The sequence below is a fragment of the Ciconia boyciana genome, chromosome 2, assembly GCF_034638445.1.
Source record: "Ciconia boyciana chromosome 2, ASM3463844v1, whole genome shotgun sequence".
Taxonomy (NCBI): Eukaryota; Metazoa; Chordata; class Aves; order Ciconiiformes; family Ciconiidae; genus Ciconia; species Ciconia boyciana.
In genome coordinates this window covers 144733528-144755136 of record NC_132935.1, presented here as the reverse complement: position 1 = coordinate 144755136, position 21609 = coordinate 144733528, and the positions used below count along the sequence as shown (strand labels likewise).

At 40.2% G+C, this 21609-nt stretch overlaps 1 protein-coding gene across 14 annotated transcripts in view; it reads left to right on the top strand.

Moving 5' to 3' along the window:
* The window catches only part of ADAM22 (ADAM metallopeptidase domain 22), a 141666-nt gene that overhangs the window by 43445 nt on the left and 76612 nt on the right, over window positions 1–21609 (top strand). For all 14 annotated transcript variants that reach the window (XM_072854309.1, XM_072854307.1, XM_072854310.1 and 11 more), the window contains exon 4: window positions 19081–19147. In XM_072854309.1, the coding sequence (XP_072710410.1) occupies window positions 19081–19147 (67 nt within the window). The remainder of the gene's footprint in view (window positions 1–19080; window positions 19148–21609) is intronic.

Sequence of the window (21609 nt, the reverse complement as noted above, 5' to 3'; positions counted from 1 at the left end):
GGGGTCTTTGGGAAGGCTTTCTTCACTCTCTTCTCACTTCCCAGGCTCGTAGACCTTGCAGCCTCATGGCAGCAGTGTCCATTTTCAGCAAGCTTCTCCCTCAGGGCATGGTATGTGGAACAAAACTGCGTGTCTGAGCAGACAATGCTGTGGATGATCATATGCCCATGCTTGAGCCTGTGCCCCAGCCCTACTTACTCTGCTAGGAGAGACTTAATGTGGGACCTCACACCTACTGCTTCTGGCTTCTTCAGTGGTGCTGCCCTGTAATGACTCTGTGAGCTGGAGGGATTTCTTTTACACACCCTTTCTGTATATACATAGACTGTCTTGTGTAGCCATTCCTTTTGTGTTTATGACACATGGTTGAAAAAGTTAATTATTCTAATTTAGATTAAAATAAAACCTCCTGTTGATTTATTTGTTTTTAAAATGGAACACATTGTGGTTCTTGAAGATCTCAGAGTTGCAGATCCACCTCAGAGTCCTGGCCAGCTCTGGTCAGGTCATGGTAGAAATATTCTTCCATCTGTAAGACAAATGTTTAAAAGTCTCAGTAATTTCCATTTAAATTCTATCTAATTGGTTTTTGGAGTTGTGTGAACTGTGTTGTGAACTTCTAAAGTAGGCTTGCCAGTGATAACCCATGTTCTCATCAAGACTAAAATAATTGCTGTAAAGATAAGATGGTTTTCTATTAGAAAAATATTGTGTATGTTTGCCAAAATCAGCTTTTCTGACAAAACCAACAACAAAAAAGAAGTTTGGGATTTTTTCTTTTGGTGATAGTTTCTTTTTTTTTCTTGATGGATGAGAAACAGTGACAGAGGGAGGAAAGGAAAACAAAAACATTCTTTAAGAATATTGCAAAAGCTTTTGAAGTCTTGGCTTAAAAAACCCCAAGGTAATTTAGAACATTTTTCTCAAATTTTGATTTAACAAACAGGTGTACCTTTGTGCTTCTTATTCCTTTGGTTGTATTCTTTTTCTGCAAGCTTTCCTTTTTCTCCCTGGATGAAATACTGCATTCTGTGTTTCATTCATTATCTGGTGTGTTGCTGTTACCCAGTCACTGACTTCTCTTCAGTCATAGCGTAGGGTTCTTTGCTGCACACTTCTGAAAAACTTGAATTTGCGACAAGACTGTTATTGTGCTTTTGGAAATGATATTTTGGAAGTCTGGGATAGTAACTCATGATTTTTTCCATGTCCTTTTATAAACCCATATCAATAGTACTGCTAAAATACGTATTTGTATCCTGAGTAAATTGCTGGGGCTCAAGTGGCCAAGTAGCAAAGAATAATTGCTTATTTTGAATTGTTTTCCAATGCTTTACAACAAGTTGCTCATTCAGGAAAGATGAATAAGATTCTATTTTGGTGTGTTTCTCTTATTTAAGTATCTTTGAAGATTAAAAAAGGAATTGCTTGGGAGAGGAAACCCATTTGGAAAAAAAAATGTTAATACACTCTTTCTCATTAGACTAAGGGGTCTGGTATTTTTGTGTTGAATTACCACTAGTGAATGGAAACTGTCCTGATAAAAGTGTAAAGCATGTGTACTATTTATGGTCCATTTATAGCATGACAAAGATGGTAACAAAGTAGAACTTTCTGAGCTGTCAATGTGTGGTACTCTCTGTGTTTTAAAATACACTGGGAAAGGAAATGAAAGGATTTCAGGGGTACAGAATTATGATACTTAGAAATATGGCCTGGACAGAACTACATCAACATACTGTGGGCAAAAGCCTTTAAATACTTGGACTGTGTTTAGATAGCAGGGAGGGAGAATGATGATTAGATACCCTTAGGAGGCTTCCTTCGGCTTCAGGGCATACCTGGGTCAGGGTGGCACTGGGAGGAGCTGGGAATGGGGGGACCCCTGGGACACCTAACGGGTTTTCCCCCTGCTCCTGTCTTTTGCAATTTTGGTCTATTTGTGGTTCTACACCTCTTGTCACCTTTCTGAGGTGATGGTGTGATAGTATAAATAATATTTAGTTCTTTCACCATCATTACTGTTGAGAGCAAGGCTGGGGTTCTGCCTTGCTGCTGAAGGAGCAATTCCCGTGCTCTACTGCACACCAGTGCTTTCGAGTAGTAACTCTAAGTCTACATTTTCTGAATAAGTGTCACCTTCCATTTAATTTTCTGTGAATGAAGATAAAGCACATACATGGATTCAGGCGTGCATACCCATCTATGCTGATAGACCCATTTTTGTAATCTGAAATTAAGCTGGCAGGAATGGTGTCTCATCTCAGAGGGCTAAGTTCTTTCGGGGGCTGAGTGCCCTTGACTCCCACTCATTTAAGTGGGAATTGGGCACCTGCACTTTGTGCCTGCTCAGATTGCAAGGACTGAAGTACAAACTTTATGTCTCGGAACAATATACAATCCCATGTATAAAGATAATTTCTCTAGCAGTTCGCAATATCTGGAATAGCACTCCTTCAGCTCCTGCTTTTTGGTTACCTCATTCTAAGTTGAAAACGTTTCCTCTCTTCACCTTGTCCTTAATGTGTGCTTCCTGCTGATAGTATATATTAATTCTGCAAATGCATTATTTAACTCTAAAGAGCATTTTAGGCTGCAAGCTGTTAAAAAGTGAAATAGCATATAAAAGGATGCTTGAGCTAAGGGAGAACACGTCTACTCTATTTTTAATGTATTTAAATAAATGTGAATTTTATACTATTTGTATATATGGATTAAGATTTTGTAGAGAATGTATCATTGCATTTCAGGAGTTTGCTAGTGTTTCTGATGTTAAACTGAGTTCTATTTAAGGAGATTTTAAACTCAACTATTTCAATACAAAATACAAAAACATATTTGAATAGTTTCTGTGTTATTCTTCGTGCCTTCCACAATGAAAAGCTGTAGGGTGTATTGTACCAAAATGAAATGAGCTTTGCAAATGCTGAAATTCTCCATGAGAAGTTTGTCTATACCCCAGAGATTGTGTACCTCAATGAAGAGAAAGCCAGTTGTATTTAGGAAAGGGTTTTGCTCTGTTAAATTATATTTCCCTTTAAAATATTTCATAAGAAAATGTAAGATAGGTCAGTAGATTTTAATGATGACAGGCACTTCTTGTAATGCAGAAGTGGTAGCAGGTCTTTGCTCTGCTGTTGTAACCCAAAAGACTAAGCTGTTGTGCAAAGCCTGAACTCTGTGTAAGGTGATGATACAGATGTTGGAAGAGCTGGAATCCACCCATTCTGCAGTGTGTCACCCATCTGCCATTTGGGTTTAACCATGTTTTCCCACAAACTAAGTTTCCATGAAACTCTAGAGTTCCCTTCCACATATTTATTCTCTTGTTTTGAATGTTTTAATGCTTACATATACCAATCTCAAATACTTGATCCATATTCTATGGCTTAAATAAAAATGGACTGGTTTTCAAAAGTGCTGCATATTAATACCCTCTCCTTTGTTAACAGATATAATGAATGCTCAGCAGCTCAAAATATCTCATGTGTAGGTTCTTGAGAAAAAATGTCAATTTGGGAACAAAGAGGGAAGAGAACTGACAGTAGGTCCAGGAGACTTAAAGCGAAGCCTGTTATATCTCAGATTTACAGATGTTTTCCAGTTAGTCTCATCTTTGCTTCCTTTGGTCCAGTGAACCCCTTGTATGGCACAGAGTGGAAATGATGGAATTGATGCCAACCCAAAATAGTCTGAAGAGCAAAGATTAGGGTACACATCTTATTGTAGATATTCCAGTTATAGTCCTTGATCTGAATCAAGCAAATCAGGGCTTTGAATCTAAGTGTACAGGGTTGTGCAGCTCTTTGGCTACATGGAGATGTGTTTTGAAAAAAGAAAATTGTTTAAACTGTTACATTTCTGATTAAAGTTTCACTTTGGAAAAGTTGGAGGAATTTTTTTGGTGAAAAGCTATTTGTTGAAAATTCCTGACCAGCACTAACTAAAAATATGTTTTCAGGGCATCTGAGGTGTCTCAGACATCTTGCTATCTGTTCTTACGCTCTAATTCTCTAACTGCTATGGAGCATAGTCATTTCCACCTCCACACAACACTGGTCTGTAAGCAAAACAAACGTAAATGGAAAATGCATTTATTCCTGTTAAGGCATTCCTTAAACTTAGGCACTTTACTTTTGAATTATCTTTTCTGTGAGGGTATATATTTCTGATTATGGCAATCAGTGTTTGAGATTACATCACCTCTCCTCAAACACTGATAGCTATATCAATTAGCTTGTACGGAAATATGCATCAATGTATATGTCTTTGTGATTTAAGAAACAGCTATATTTATTTTTCTAACTTTCATTTTAATACTCATCTCCAAATGTTAAGGTACAGTGCTGCAGATTTCAGTCATACCAGCAGTGTTTAGCAGCTGTACTGAAACTATTCCTGTGAAAAAAACATTACAAGATTGATTAATTGGTAGTATCATTGTAAATATGTCTGTCTCTATTTTTGTGAGGTGGGAAAATAGTCTGGGTTAGAGAGAGAGATATATATAAACATATATATATATACCCCCGTAAGTCTTCTAACTTAAAAACCATTTGCATCCTTGGAGGTTGGTTAGCTTTAATTTATACTTTAGCTCAGCATTAAATTCTGTGATATTGTGTGGAGCTTTTGGAAGGCTTTTTCTTGTTCTGCAAGCCACATCAGCCTCCCTGATGATTGCTCATCAAATGCATTGCACTGTAGAACTGGAGTCTTAAATCCAGTTTTTATTATAAGTAACACATGACATGTTAGACAGATTATTTTTAGAAACATAAATAATTTAAAGTAGAAATACGTAGTAAGGGGGATAATAAGGATATCCTTATACATTTTTGTACTGAAGAGGAGAATACAATCTTGAACATGTGCTTGTCAGTGTGAGCTGTAGGTATAAATAGTGGTGCCATTTATCTAAATTAATGTTTGCAAAACCACACATGATGTTCCTTAAGAACTGGTGAGCACTGTTGCAAGTGAGAGGCTCTCGAACCCTCCACTGAGGCGCTGGTTTGTATTCCTGGGGGTGTTCCCCCGCCTGATTTTCAGGCACGATGAACACAGGCACCTAAATTAGGAGGCTGATTTCCCAGGATCTCTGCAGCCAGCAGGGAGAGCGTGGGCTCCTGCAGGGGGTGGTCAGGGCAGGAGGCTGGCGGGAGGCGATGCCTGACCTTTGTGAGCAACTGCTCACTCTCTGCACTGGCTGTGCAGAGGGAGATCCCGTAGGGCCAGCCTCCCAGTTGGGTGTACCATTTCCCCATGGCTCAGCAGAGTGAAGGAGGCGGTGATTTCCTAGTCTCTTTAAAATGTCCTTCTATATCTTTGCTCAGCTGCAGAGGTTCCTCTAGGACACCGGGTTAGCTCAGGATGAGAACAAGTGAGGAGCTGGAGCAGTTCTCTTGTTAAAACAGTGTCAGTGCATCGCTAAGATGCCAAGCAAAGATGACAGGAGATATGAAAGTAGGTTTCTTGTATGAATGCTTGGTCAAATTCAAACTCATCATTCACTGAATGAAAATTTTAATTAGAGGCAGCTCCACACTCAGATGCAGATCACAGCTAGAGCCATCTGCGTGTGACCGTGTCCCTGGCCGATGGGATGGCTTTACAGGTGCTGGGTCTGCTCCCAGCCGCAGACCCTGTCAGCTGGCTGTGATTTGCATCTCAGTTCTGGATGTGCGAGTGGACCCTTGCGTGGGCAAAAGGAAAGGAGTGCAAGAGGGATGGTGGCACTTAGAAGTGATGCTGAACTCTCTATTATTCCCTGTCCCTTTGCCTAGCAACAGTGGCACTTTTACTGTTGGAGGCCTTGTGATGAAGTGCTGTGCAGAAGGAGCCATTCAGGGTAACTGAGTCAAAAGCTCTGAGAGGGAATATGTTGTACTGTGTGCTCTTTAGGGCAGTTCTTTTGTTCTTTCAAGGCTTTCTACCACACTGTTATATAGCATTTAAAAGGGTCTGCAGCTGTTCTGCACCTTTAGACGTTCATTTTTTTTTATGAACAAGCATCTGGCTATGCAGTTGCTTTGTGAAAATTAACTCTAAACAGACTTACCTTTTCATCTCGGTTACATTCAGCTGTTTGGAGAAACATTGACTTGGAGCCCTTTGGAGGAAAACAAGGCATATGCCAGAATGGTAGAATATGTTCCTGCTCACTTCTGCATCTGCTAGGGTTGCTTTCATACTTGCATCTTTTAACTCCTTCTGCAAGATGCACTTCGCACTGTCACTGTAGTGCTTTGTTGCACCACATTCAAAACGTTTAACTGTTTGATGCCAGATAATTGCCAAATTGCAAAGAATACCATTCTTTGAGTCCTACAGAGCTGAGATGGCAGGTGCTCAGCCTGACCTACAGAAAATAAGACAATCCTGGAAAAAAACCCCGGAACAGGTAAGTAACCTCTGAATGAAGAGGTTAGTCCTTTGAACAGTGATAACTGGAATTGGTGTGCTCAAGTATGAAGATCCCTTTTCATCCTGAAGAGAATACTTCAGGATAAAAATAGGTAAGATTAATAGATAATGATAAATAAGATACTTCTTAGAAATCTATTCTTGTTTTATAAATGGGTATATAATGTTTCTATCTATAAGCACATCATGGCTGAAGGATGAGAGGCTACAGGAAAAGACAAAATAGTCATAAGGATTTGCATTATGACACAAAGAAAATTTTGAGTCTTTGCTGGCACCATAAGCCCACTTCAGTGAAATTGTTGTGGCAAGCGTTCTGGAGATGTAAGGAGATGGTGATTGAGATTTAAGACCCCATAGGAAGAATGCAATATACCTGGGTCTGCTGTGACCCTGCCAGTTTTTCCATCCTGGGATACATATCTTCTGAAATATAAACCATTGCTCAGGTGGCAGCATGCGAAGTTGCAGGTGGTTTATTTTTGAGCATGGCTGAATAAAATATGTCAAATTCTGAAAATGTCTGTTAGCACATTAGACACATCAGTAGGCATGCAGGATAAAGCAATTTGGTTTGTGTTTTGAGTCAAGAGAGCATGTAGTCTGCTATTTTCTAATAATAAGAATTTTGAGCTAGAATTCTCCAAATAGACAATTCTGCAAACAAGGCAGTGGATTGGTCCTGAATTAAGAGAGGATGGACATGAAAGATGAGAATAAAGGTATAGAAAAAGGTGTGGTGGAGGAGCAAGAGAAAACGAATAAGCAAATTAGATGTATAATGCATAGTGTATTGCTGACAGATGCCTCCCAGGAATGTAAAATATATCCTATATAAATTTATATGGATATATAGCATATAGAGGATCTGTGTGTGTGTGTATATATATAGGATATATATATATGTATATAAGAAATGGATGGTAGCAGCAGAGCATCAGTCAAATGAGAACTTCTACCAATGCTGTATGAGTGAACCAGCTACAAAGCTCAAGATTTTGTTTATAACTTTTTTTACCAATCAATGCACCAAGTTAGGTGGATACGTAGATGCCATTAGTAATGCCAGGGATTTCATCCTGTGCCCTTTTTTACTGCTTAAAAACCAGCCATAGTTACATCACCTACCAGTGTAACTGGCCTTAATACAGCGTTTGTTTGTCTTTGAGAAGGAGTGTGAAGATGGGGAGTTTTGTATGTAGAGGAGCGAAGCTAGTGTTAGGGTAGGAGGGATGTGATACCTATGGTAAGAAAAGGGGGAACTATTTGAACCCTGCAGGTGTTTTGCTGTAGGACTGTCAGTATGAGTTGAATCATAGTCTCATCCATGCAGCAGCAGACGGAAAACTGTCAAAGCTGCATTTTCAGAAATGGATCTCCAGTTACAGATGTGGAGCAGTCTCTGCAATGGATGCAGCTAGCAGGGTGGTGCTGACTGCTGTTGCTCTGTACAGCTATTGTAGGTTACATGATGTGGATATGAACCATGTATGTAAAAGCAATCCTGAACTGATATGTGGAAAATAATTTGCATCCTATAAGCACAAATATATTTTCTCTCAGAGTTTCAAGAAATGACTTTGGATAGAAAGGTAATTTTAAAATTTCAAATAACTGTATTCATTTTAGCCTAAGAAGCAGTGACAGAGATTAAATGCAAAAGAAATGAAACTGCATCATACCAATGGTCCATCTGTCCTGGCATTGGCAATGGGAGATGCTGTGAAAGAGCACATGCGCTGGGCCACTTTCAGCGTCCATTTCACTCACCGCCCCCAACATCGATGACTGACTGATTAAAGATGCCAGAAGGCACATCCCTGCGTATGCCTTTTAGTATCTGTTTATGGACCTGTTATCCATGACTTTAATCCCGTTCTGGGATACCTTCTAATACTATCTGCCTGTATGGCTTCTTGTGGCAACATCTTGCAGAGATTCACGACTTGTTGTGTGACAGTGCTTTCTTTGATCTGTTTTACATTGGTCTTCTAATTTCTTCAAGTACTTCCTTATTTTACTAATGTGGAATTAGCTGAATAACAGCTTTGCATTAATTCTGTCTATGGCCCACATGATACTGTAAACCTCTATCATATTCCCCCACCCTCACCCCATCCAAATTGAAGAGCCTTTTGAGTTTAGAGAGGATGATTTACTGATAGGTAACACACAGGGAGGCAAAGTAACCTGCTGGGTCATCAGTGATGCCAGAGCTGTCTGGCAAGCCAGACAAATCTGACTTGGAACATCATTAGGAAATAGATTTTTTTGTCTCTCTCAAGCTAGCTTTCTCTTGCAGTTGTATGTGCTAAATGAAGATTGATGATGGTAAGTTTGGGGAGCTTTGATACTTCCTTGGATTGTGGTTAAGTGATTAGTGTTGTCTCAGAATCTGGCTCCTGAGGATTTGGTGGTTAAGGGACTCTTGTCTTCCCACACTTTGTTCATTTTTAAGGTGATCCATGAATTCTATTTCACAAAGCTTTGTGTCATTTGTCATGTGTGGTGGTTGTGTGAGATTTTCCCGGTAATGCAGACTGCTTCTTCAAGAGACTTCTTTCCTTGTCTCCCTTAACTGTGCATTTGGATTTGTTTGCATGGTTTCAGACTAAAACCCTGGCTCACTCACAAATGCAGTGTGAGACCTTTGACTTCTGATCTGGACAATGTTCTATGCTATTAAAATGTACCTTCTTTATTAGAAGAGAGAGATTACAGTGCTACAGCAGGTACCTATAATTTCAGTTTCTTGCTCTTTAATTTGCCTGGCATTGTAGATACTTTTCACAAAATGACTCATTTTTACTTAGCCCCTCTACCAATAACAGGCTTTTTTCAATGTCTCTGTAGTTTCAAGCCCATTTCTATCTTCTTGAAATTCTAGCAGGTTGTCTCCATCAGAATAGTTTCTAGAAACGAATTAGTTCCTAGATTTAAGGTTTACTATCTTTTGAATTAAAGCTATTTTCGGGTACACCCCTTTCCTAAAGTTCACATGTTTTGTAAACAAAAATAAAAGTAGTGGTAACCTTTTTTTCTGATCTAATTTCTGAAACATCTCAGGTACTTGAACAGTTGATGCATTCATTAAATTCCCAATGAAAACAAGCTTCTCCATAATTTTTCAATCCATATATGCTAATATTCTTTAATTATATAAAAATGCATATTGTTTAGAAGAAATTATTCTTCTTGGTGATTACTACAAAAAAAATTCTTGGGGCATGAGCAACATTTGAAATTTCAGGATAAAATGCAAGTTCTAACAGCAGGTAACCGTGAGCGTAAGGGGGTGATTGTCCTAAGTGCATATAAAATAAATGACAGCACAGTGGGGAAAAGCTTTGCTGTCATCAAGGATGCACATTTTAGGATGGATGTGTTCAGTGTTAGTGCCAAGCTGTAAATGTAACCTTGAAGAGATACTGACTCCTTCGCGGCTTTCTTGGTATCATGCAGAAGCAGGAAGCAGCGGCATGGAAATGCTGGTTGGTAAGAAGGGGTGATGGGCTGGGGAATAGAGGAGGAGTAGGAACGTGGCCAGGGAGAGGGGGATCTGAGGACAGAGGAGGTGGGTACGGCGATGGGGAGTTTGGAAGGAGATGATGAAACAGGCAGAAGCTGGGGCAGAGCATAATTTGCCCCCTTTGTATTCCTATTTTATGCAGCTTAAGTTTTTTTATTTGTTTAATCAGATGCTATTTGTTGCCAAAGTAACGTAGTCTGGGAGTGAAGCAAGGCTGTGCTGGCAATGAGGCGGTTTGCTGGACAGCCCCAGTTTACCTGTTAGTGGGTTGGGAAGTGTGTATGTGCAAAGCAAGTGGTGATGCCTGGCCCCTTTGACAGGGATTTCCTGCATGGCTCAGGAGAAGCCTCCCCCAACGTGGTGCCTTCAGCATTTGCTGTAGTGACTGTCCGTTGTTCTTTGGGCGTCCCGTGACCAGGACTGGTGCCTTCAGCATTTGCTGTAGTGACTGTCTGTTGTTCTTTGGGCGTCCCGTGAGCAGGACACTTGGGATCAGCTCTGAAGAGCTCCAAGAGCTCCTGAGTTGTCCTAACTGCAACACAGGGCAGGACACATCTCAAATGTGTTGTGATGAAAAATATATTGTATTTCTACAATATATGGCCCTGTGAAGTTTCAAACGGGGCACCTAAAACAAACAGATACTTTACAGCTTTCTAGTATTGAGGAAAATGCTAACATGTGATCTCCTGAGGGGAATTATGTAGAGGACTTAATATTTGTGTTTTGCAAATACTTTGAGAGAGCATCATGGAAGTGCCCATGAGTACAGGAATAATTTGTGTATTTGCTCCAGGGCAAAATGATGTATACAGTAATGAAAATTTGAGGTTAAATCTTGAAGGAAGCTACCAAATAAAAATATTTAGTAACTCCCATTCACTAAATGATATAGGTGTCCTGTGCAAAATGTATATGCTTGTATTTAATAGCATAAAGTCATGTCAGGGCCATGTTGAGATGGCTGATATTTTATAACAGTTAAGCATTTAATTTTGCAATTTTTCTCTTTCATATAGTATTTGTGGACAATACACAAGTATGAACAAAGAGTTGGATTGAAATGTTCTTGAAATCACAAGTGAATTTACTCGGGAAGTGATTTTCCATGTAGTATAAAACAGCTTGACTGTATAACGAGGCATATTAAAAACTAAGATTAGACCACACTAGTAGATTTGTGCAGGAAAATGTGTAGCCTGTGCCTCTCCTGTGCTTGCCTCTTCCCTTTATTATTAATTTACCATCCTCTCAGATACTAAAATTAACTATGTTTATCCTGACCTTAAAGTAGCAAGCATAGGAACAGAATGGCATTGAGGAAACTGCTTTGTAGTAGTGGTATGAACATGGTCTAAAAATATCTGTTCATTTTAATAGGACTCCATCTGAAATTTCTGTACGAAAAAGAAGTAATTGCCTGAAGATATACTGGACTAAATTATTCATCAGCAAAAGTAGAGTGAGGTTTTATTGACACTTGCATTGCCATCAGTACTGTAAGGAAAACTAGGTAAGGAGTAGAGTCAGTGAACATTGCCCAGACTGCTTTCAGCTCTGGCTGTGAAAACAGAAGTTTAGAGCTAGAAAAATCCTATTTCATCTTTCTGCCTGACAAGAGTCTTGAAAGCAGCTGCTGTCTGCTCTTTATGCTTGTTGAAGTCTTTAGTTTATCATTATTGCATCTGGAGTAGCAGTGTCTCCCCTTGGATACTAGGAAGAATCTCTGCAAGGGGAGGGGGGGGGGCAGCTTCCTTGTTAGGGCAGTAGATTAAATCTTCCCCTTGTCTGAAAGAGAAAAGACCGTAATCGCCTTCCCTCCGCCACCAGCAGGGTGAATTAACTGCTGTATTGAATGTGTGCCCTTTGCAGCGCTTGTGCCACAAAATGTTTTAAAATATTTTATTTTTTAAAAATATTTTCATTATATATCACATCAGATATTATTTATCAATTTCAATATTTGTATTAAGAAATGTTAATATATGATGCAAGAAGTATTAACATTAATAATTTAATTATATTTAAGTTGCTATAAAAAATAGAATCTGAAATTGTGATTTCAGAGCTGCTTTGGGTTTGTGTTATTATTCTTACTTAGGGGTAGGGAGCTATATTCCGATTTCATTAAAACATAGTGAAAAGAAATGTGTGGTGAAATATTATGAGTCAGTAAATGATTAGTTTGTAAGTGTCTCTCTTCCTAGCTCCAGAACTTAAATATAAACTGTTAGGTTTTCCCCTGGAAAATACACGCAGTATCTGTTCATCATTATGTGCCACATTTACAGTAATTTCTCATAAAATTGCCCATATGGTCATTTAGGTAGAGGCCATCAGACTGAATTGCAAAGGTTGAAAAGGATGGGCCAAACAGTCTGTGGCATAGTATCTGAAGATGGGCAGCGGCACCACAAAATGCCTGCTGGCAGTGAGAGCTGGATGTACTTCAGGTAGAGTTCACGTGCACAAGGCATGTCCAGCATCAGGATATGGCCACACCAGCCTGAGCGTTGAAACTACCACTGTTGCTTTACAGGTTTTCCTTCAGCTTTTGCTGTGTCCTCTCTCCTTTTTTGTGCTAGTAATAGGAACCATGTGCATAATAGAAATTTAGTGAAACTAAGCAAGAATGTCTTCAACCTGCTTAAACCTTTTCCCATCAAGAAATGAAGCCACTCCAATAAATCAAACACATGTTGTTTGTAAGCCAGAGCTGTAGCTTCATCTCTGATGCTAGAGGTGGAGGCCCTGCGCAGGGCTGCAGAGTTGCTCTGCAGTTTGGTGTCTGCAGTAGGGTGCAGGGCAGTTACTGTCGTATCCTTCAGGCAAATTAGCTGTTAAGGGATAGAGGGACTAAGTGCATTTTCAAGTCAGATGGCATTAGGGATCTCAGAGAGAAGTCCTGGAGAAGAAAAAATTGAACAAATGTTAGTATTTGGAAGAAACTTCATCAGAGATTCAAGTTGTGTATCATTGTCTGTTACTGAAATGTGAAATTAAGCTCCAGGAAAGGACTGAGACTGGGTACGACTCAGCATTTGTGTATAATCCCTTGAGGACTCAACCCATTTGTAAGTCCCTAATTTCTTTTTGGAGAAAGTCTTAAATAGTCAGTAAGAGTAGAAACATTAAGAAATTACTGTCTCCTTTCTCCCCTTCATATTAGCAGCAACAAGAACAGAAAAGCACAGTAAGAATATTTTAAAAAGGGGAGAAGCTTCAATTTGTGCAGACAAGAACCGGCTCTGTTTTTCTCAGTTGTTTTTTCCTTCCTCTAAGTAGGCACTGTGAAAACTGCTGCCGTATCTAAGAGAAGCTACCTAATCCTGATTGATTAGTCCATTTGGCTAACTTACCAGATACAGTCATTAAATTAACTATCCACATAAAAAGAAATTCAGCAATTCTTTTGAGGGGAAGGAGGGGATGAAAGTTTTAGAGCTGTGGCTATTAAAGCAGATAGATTCATGGAGTATGGAGATAGCTAATCCCCCCTGAAGTGCAAGGAAAGATCATGTATGAGCAGAGAGAAGGTGTTTCGGTAGGCATGAGGATAAAGGAGAATTAAAATGTCCGAGCTCGTCAGATACAGAAATCTGCTGGCTAAGTGGCTTTTCTGAGTTTATCTTGCTGTATTTTTTAGTTAGCTCATGGCTGATACTGCTCATCTAGTTTTCTACTTTCTTGGTCCTTGTTTCATGATGATAATCAGCCTGCCTTCTCTTCCCTGGTGTACAAGATGGGCTGTTCTAAAAAATTACCTCCCCTAGTCATTCTTTCCATATCTATTAGTCTTGTTAATAAAAGGAGTCTTTCAGCACTTTTCTTAAAGCAACACACTGGTAGTTTCGCATCTTCTACAATAATCTCCTATATGAATCTGTTTCCCTCCCTTTTCCCTTCTTTTGAGGGGGATAACTTCCCCTTATATAATTGAGTTATAATTCAGACCTTTCCAGGTTGCTTGGTAGGGGCTGTACACCGTCAGGTGAAAAACTTTCACTTGATGGGATGTTTCCTCATCCTCGTGTGCTTGGTACCCAAACAGCGCCCATTCCTTTTACCTCAGCCCTCTCAAGTGTGATGTTGCAGGAGGCTCCTTTCTCACAGCTTGCTCCTGCAACGTGGGTTGGCATTAACTGTGCAGTTGGTATGGCATCTTTCTCTTATCAGTGTCTCCATCGTTCCCCTGAACCTGTCATTTTCTTTTGAATGTCTCCATATGTCTGTTGGCAATTTCCTACTGGCATTCGACCCATCCAGGCCTTTCTGCTGATTTCAGCTAAAACTCTGTCTTCCTTTTCAGTAATGTGTCTCAGCTCAGATCTCTCGTTTGATGTCCTTGGCTGGCACCATATTTAATCTGAAATTTCAGGTGTACATAATGGAGAGTTGTAGAGACAGAAATCAGGGTGAACAGACAGGAGAAATGATAAAGTGTCCAAGGAGACACAGCAACGATATCAGATATCATGAAGCCAGTCATTTCTCTCATTTATAACACTGATACGCCAGCAAAAATGCATTTTAGTACTATGATTATGAACTCCCTTTATTTCTCCCTTTCTTAAGTTTGTAATTTTTCCTATGGCCTCTAAAGAGGTCCCTATCATTTCTGCTCTCTTTCTTCCATAACTTTTAGGCATTCCATCTTTACAGTCTCTTAAATCTGGAGAGTTAATTTTTGTTCAGAAGCTGGTGATGGGCATTTTCCTTCTCGAACATGAAAGTTTCTATTTCATTTCCAGGGATAATTCCCAGTTTGTTATCCATTTCATATTCAAATGCAAACCTGTTCCCTTTTAAAAAATCTTTAGTAGCCTCTTCTTTCAAGTGCTTTATAATCTCCTGGTTTTTCTTTCTGTTTCTTTAAACACTTGGCCTGTTCTGTCCTCTTTTCTCTTGCCACCTCATTTTTTTTTTCCCCTCTTTTTGCTTCCTGGAGCATCCTCTTTCTGCTGGGGAACCCATCTATTTCCAAAGCTCATCTGTTTCCCTGGGTTCCCAATCCCAGCTTTGGTTTGGTAAACATCATATGCAAATGCTACATTTAATTCAAGATAGAATTTAAGTGCATATACATGCATGATCTTGGATGAGGATAATTTCCATAGTTGGGGCCCTCTTCTGTAAGAAAATTCCCCCAGCTGCCTCCTCCTGTTGTGACTATTTGGGAGAGTTGGAAGAGCAGAGAGGAGCTTGCTCATTTTTTTGTTCTGGCCCTTATGCTATTGGGTCTGTATGGGATGGACTCATATGGTTGTGACTTAAGATAGTGCTCCAAAAATGATGCTGCTTGATAGAAAACTACACTACTTGATTTGTGTACGTTTTTAAAATAACAGACCTCTGAAAACAGAATTGCTATTATTAGCATAACTAGTTTTTCCTTGTAAAAGCCACAGATCACATGTGCTTCTTTCCTGTGAAATGTTTTATTTTTAGGTCTTACCACATGCAGGTTTTTGCCATGTCTTTTCATAGAATTTGTATCAATGCCTTAGCGAGCGTTTCTGAAAATTTTATTCTGCAGTATTGTCTTTTGTAATGTAGATTGTTTTTTCACTGTAATTTTCTACATCCCTTGTGTTTCTAAGATTTTTTTTTCCAGAATCTGTTTTTTAATTTTTTCACATGTAGATTTTCTTTATAATTAATACCCAAACTACTACTTAAACTGACAAAGATGGCTTTTAGTATAGATTGGCAGACAAGCTAAATTATTCCTATTTCATCTCTACCATAGGAAAGGGTTGTACAATTTATGTTGAGATGCATAGTATTTTAATGCTGATTGCTCAGTGTCTTATGTTGCTTAAATAATTTTCATCGTATTTCACAAGTGCTTCACTATAGCTTTTTGTTTGTTTTCAAGTAATGGCTTGTACTAAAATTACACAGTTATGTGCCTCACTATTACTGAAAACAAAACATTACTCCACTTATGAGGTGATTTCATGAGAGAAGCATATCTCTTGGCATAAGTTTCCAAGACTGTGTATAATGGTTAGGTTGTAGCTTAGTTTGTAATAGCACTGATTTCATTATTGGATCTGCAAGAATGTTGTGTTTTTTATGATATTTTCTCTGCAGTGAGTCATAATAATAATAAAGCATAACATGGCATCATTTGTGGGTTTTTCTACTGATGAAATATTCCTGGACATATATCCAGGAATATTTCCTGGATATACACAGGATATAACACAGGAATATATCCTGTGTTACTTAGGGTAGGCTTTAAAAATGTCTTTAAACAGACCTGTCGTCTGTTTGTAAGCTCTGGGCTTGGTCCCTAGGAGCTGTGCAGGCTGGAGACCCCATGGTGTTTCCCTTCCAGCCAGGCTCATTTCAGGAACCAAGGCACCTGCGACAGACCTTGAGGGGAGGGGGAATGCCAGCAGCTCCCCAGCTGTTTCCAGCCCCTTTGTCCTGAAAGTAGAGCCACAGCAGGAGGACGAAGTGGGTGGACCTGTTTAGGAATCATTCTCTTGGCCTACTTTGAAAGTAAACACAACTTGAACAACCTGGGTATGTCCATCAGAGGGGTTTCAGGTGGGAGAAGAGCAGCTGGCTGACCACCGGCAACCCTGGAGCTGGATCCCGGGGGTCCCTACAGAATCCTGAGGAGAGACAGGGCCCTGCCAGGGTGCAGGCAGAGCAGCCCAGGTCAGGTCAGAGGGGTGCTTGGCCAGCTGTCCTGTCCCAGTGGCCCAAGGCAGATGCTGAGGGAGAAGCAGAAGAGCAGAACAAGCATGTATGAGACTTCCCCAGAGTCCTTTTCCAGGACTCCAAGACTTCCTGAGTCAGATACGATTTCTGTGCGTTTGGCAGCCCTCAGTTATGTCCATTAACTTGTCCATTCCCAGCTTGAAGCAGTACAGACCTCCAGCATCCAAGCCCATCCTGTGGCAAGAGGTTCCACATTGTAACCAGGAGCTGTGCCAGAAAAGGTCTCTTTTTATAAGTTTTGAGCTTACTGGCCTCTTCTGTTACCTTGTAGTCCTTGCACTGTACAAGGCAGAGAATGATCAATCTCTTTGTTTTCTCATGCCAGACACAATTTCCAGATCTTTGGTAACACAACATACGGTCTTCCAGAACATAAAAACATTAACAGCAGTATCTTTTAAAAGCAATAATTTTGTCAGACCCACATGAGAAGACCCTGTGCTTCTCCTTGTCATCCCTCCAAATGCAAATGTAAACTCTCTCCAAGTTAAGTAATTCTGTTTGATCTGTCTTTTGTACTGTATACTTACTTTAATGTCTTACATTTTGTAATCTCTTGCATCTTCCTTGGCACAAAACCCTTTGTGGCCATCAGATAAGGAAGACAACCTTAGTTTAACTGAGTTCCCCAGAAATAGCTAAGAGTAAAAGTAGAGCCCTAAGCTATAGGGGTGGCTTTAGTAAATCCGTGGAAGCATAGACTTTTGCTGGAAAGAAAGTGTAGTGAATGCTGAAAAACTATATACCTAACTTCAGCAAGCTGAACTAAATACATTTTAAGAGAACATCTGTCTAAATTTCTAAATCTGGAGAAGGCATACAGACCTTATAGAAGTCTTTGAGCTTCCCCCAGATGGATGAGTATCTTAAATATTTAATATTCACTTCTAAGAGGAATTAGAGGATTGTAATCAGTAACTCAAACAACAGCATCTCTTTTAGTGCTCTTCAATAATGGGTCACTCGCAGGCTGCTGTGCAAAGCATCAATATAGGTATGTGGGCCTGACCAGAATTAAGGGGGTCCTAGAGGGTGAATCTAGGGGCAGCTGGTCACGCTGGTTCTGGAGTGGCCGAAGGAGTCACTCTCTCTTTCTTCCTTTCTTCCCTCTTGAGCTGCTCAGGTACTTTCCCTCCCTTGCATCAGCTCTGGAGCTTATTGCATGTCTTCACAAGGGACTTCAGTTACCTAATGCAGCAAAAGCATGGGTTTGTTGAACCCTCCCAAGTGTACTTGGATGACCGCTAATACTGACACCAGGAGTATTTTGATGAGTGTTAGTTCTGACGGTACCGAGAGTATTTTGACGAGTGCTTGTGCTGACACAAGGTAGGTTCAACGCTTGCTGCTGAGGGGGCACTGAGACCTCCCGCTTGCAGCAGCAACCAGCTGTGAACTCACTGTGACTGAGGGCACCCCACATCCATGGACAGTTGTTCCATGGATGCTCCGGTTCAGAAATTTATTAGCATCCCTCTTTTTGTTGCCTCTGTCTCTTGCAGTTAGATACAGTCTTTTTTTAACATCCAGTTTCCATTGACTCATTGACAGTCCACGTACATTTGAGGTTCTGCCAGCATCTTCTATAGCCTAATTAGCTACCTTTACATCTGGTGCATTCAAATCCCCTCACAACTCCATTTTTTGCTAGACTTCAGAAGCTTTCCATTCCCTGGTTATCTCAGGAGCCTCTCTGTGCTTCCAAGTAATTGAACTTTCTAAGCAAAGCTGCCCAGTACCTGTCCGTAGTATTTGAAAAGAGGTCTCCTTTGGACAGTGGTATTAATCTTAACTCAGTTTGACTGGAAATACATCTTCTTTGATGTATTGTGGGATGACAGTTGTGTTTGTCTCAACCCACAAGTTTTCTCACTTTTTTATTCTTCTGATTCTCTCCCCCATCCCACCGGGGGGGAGTGAGCAAGTGGCTGTGTGGGGATTAGTTGCTGGCTGGGGTTAAGGCAGTTTAATAAGTAAAGCAAAAGCCACGCACGCAAGCAAAGCAAAACAAGGAATTCCTTCACTCCTTCCCATGGGCAGGCAGGTGTTCAGCCATCTCCAGGAAAGCAGGGCTCCATCATGCGTAATGGTTACTTGGGAATACAAATGCCGTAACTCTGAACGTCCTCCCCTTCCTCCTTCTTCCCCAGCTTTATATACTGAGCATGACATCATAGGGTATGGAATAGCCCTTTGGCCAGCTGGGGTCAGTTTGTGCACTGTGTAACTCCATTGGAGGTGGTCATTTCAGTGATTTTTATGAACATTTTAGGAAAAGTATCCTGCAGGTTTTGACCTTTTCAAATGTAAATGTTTAATCGGTGCTTGCTGAGAGGGAGTGCAAGAACACATGCATGAGGCTTATGGTTCTTTTTTTCTTCTTCTCGCAGTGACCTGCTGTCTTCTGAATATCTTGAGAGGCATATCGAGCAAGGTGGGAAGACAGTGGAAGTTAAAGTAAGAATTTCCTTTTTATGCTTTACTTTTTTAATTTGCTTTGCTTTTGATGTTGATGCAAATTCGCCTATTTTCTTGAAAGGGGAGATACCTGATTTTTCAGGTGATTTGTTTTACTCTTCTGAGGCAAGCATGTTTCATGTCTTCCAACTTTTCAGCTTTTTAAATATGACAAACTTTATTGGCAAATTTAGTACATTAATGTTTATATCAAAATAGTATCCATGAAAAATGTATACCTGGTAGTTCTTTTTACTAGTAAATATAATTTACTTCTGATGCCTATTGAAGAAAATATTTCTGGTTTGGTAGCTAGCATTTCCTCATTGTACTAAACCCCAAGTTTGTTGTTTTTAATGAACTTCTATGTAAGTTTGAGAATAGCGAGATTTATTGTATAATATTTCCAAATATCTAGTCACTGTCTCAAATTGTGGATTTCTTTCTCTGGATGTTTGTTGGCATGGTGACTACAAGATCCTGTTTGTTGCAGTTGTCTTCTGTGAAATGTCCCACTGCCTTTGCAGGAGTGTTTTGTTATTTGCATGCAACATGGGAGAATTTTCTTGAGGACCTTCTGTTTGTTAGGAGAATATTTTATAGACGTCAGGTATAAAATAGCTGTGGATTACATGAAATGTGCGTGAATGTAATATAAGCTGTGCATAATGGAAACTCTTTAAATTTGCTTATCAGGTCAAATTTTGTTCAAAGTTTAAATTTTATTAAAAAACCCCCAAAAGTCTTTACTAAATCTGAGATCACCTAAATACCCTGAAACAAACGCGTTAACCTCTGCAATGTGAAAGTGGAAGTGGACAAAGCAATCCTTTAGCCACTGAGTAGCTGAATCCTTTAGTCACTGAGTAGCTGAAGATACGTGTTTCCTTTGGTTTATCTCTTTCTAGGATTTGCAAACTTGAAATCTGCTTTCTTTTTACTCTTTGATAATAGTCTGCATACATTATCAGACTGAGGCAAACACATAGGTGTTCCATTAAATTGTAAAGACTAATTTCTCAGTCAGCCGTGCTCTGCAGTCAAGAAGTCTTGACTCAGATTCAGAATATGAGTCAAAGCAGAAATAAAGATAATAGCTGATATTAATAAGAACAAAACAATCCATTTGTCTGCATCAAGGTATATATGCAAGTTAGCTAAGTTAATCTATCCCAGTCCCATCACTAAATTAGGACAAATCTGTTTCTGATGAGTAAGCCTTAATCAAGCAAGGAAATGTTTGAAATCAGTGGCTCTTCTCATGTAAGTACTGTTTAATTGCGTGGGGAAGAGACAGGAGGATTGGGCCTTCCAGAGGAAGGGTCATAACACGTTCTCTGGGCAAAACATCTCCCAGTCTCCAGGGTCCCAGAGATTATTTCCCCTTCAGTTAGCTGCTGTGCAGGGTCATGGTATACCGTCAGGGATGGCTATCACTGCCTCACTTAGTACCCTCAAATCTGCCTTAAGTAGGGAACCTGCGTTGCTGCATTGACCTTGATGCTCCAGGTGAACTGAATTGGGAATGAAAGGGTCACGGGGTTGCCCTGCAAAGGAGCGGCGTTGCTGCTCGGGCGGCGTGTTTCCCTCTCCACGCTGCCTTGCACCTTGCGCACCTGCGGGCAGGGCGAAGGGGTGGCCGGGGTGCGCGGGGGGGCTCTTCTGCTCCTCCTCACCCACTGCTCCGGGCGTTCGGCAGGCAGCAGTCCTATGGAAATGTGCCAGGAAGGGAGATGTATATTTTTGCTTGTTTTGCTGAATCCGAGTGTCTGGGATCGGAGGAGAGAGAAGCAGCTGCTGTGACAAAATGTCCGGAAGAGCCCGTTGGCCACAGTCATGGGCACATTTTCAGAAAAGTTCAGATATCAAAAGATTTTTGGAAGAGTGCAGGCTGCCGAGTACCTTTTGATGCCAGACACTGAGTGAGGCTAATTTTATTACCCAATAGCTGTTTAAAAATAAATTTGGTTCCCTCTGACTAGCCAGTATTTTTCAGAGCACCTCTAAGTGCTCTGGAGAGCCCTGTTCGTCTGTCGAACAATTTCTGAAAAGCCCAGCAGTATCTGTTTTGCATTTGAGAAAGTGAACTCTGGTTTTACATCAAATGTTTTGAAAATCTTACTGCAGATACAAGAATTTTTCATGATGGTGATTTAGTACCTTCAATTTCTGTGGAAACTGTTTACCATAACCAGTAAAATCACCTTTAAATTGGTACGTACAATATGCACCAGGCAAAACATAATGATTATACTAGATTTTAAGGATTGTGCAGATTGCTTAGATACTTATTTAAAAATAGCTAGTCAAAGGGTGCAACTTATAAATAAATCACAAAATATGCACTCTGCTACGCAGCATATTCTTAAGCAGAAGCAGGGGAAGAGGTATTTCAGAAAGGAGTCGGGATTCTATCAGTTGCTTCAACGTGCTGCTCTTCACCCACCTCTGTGTGATTTGTC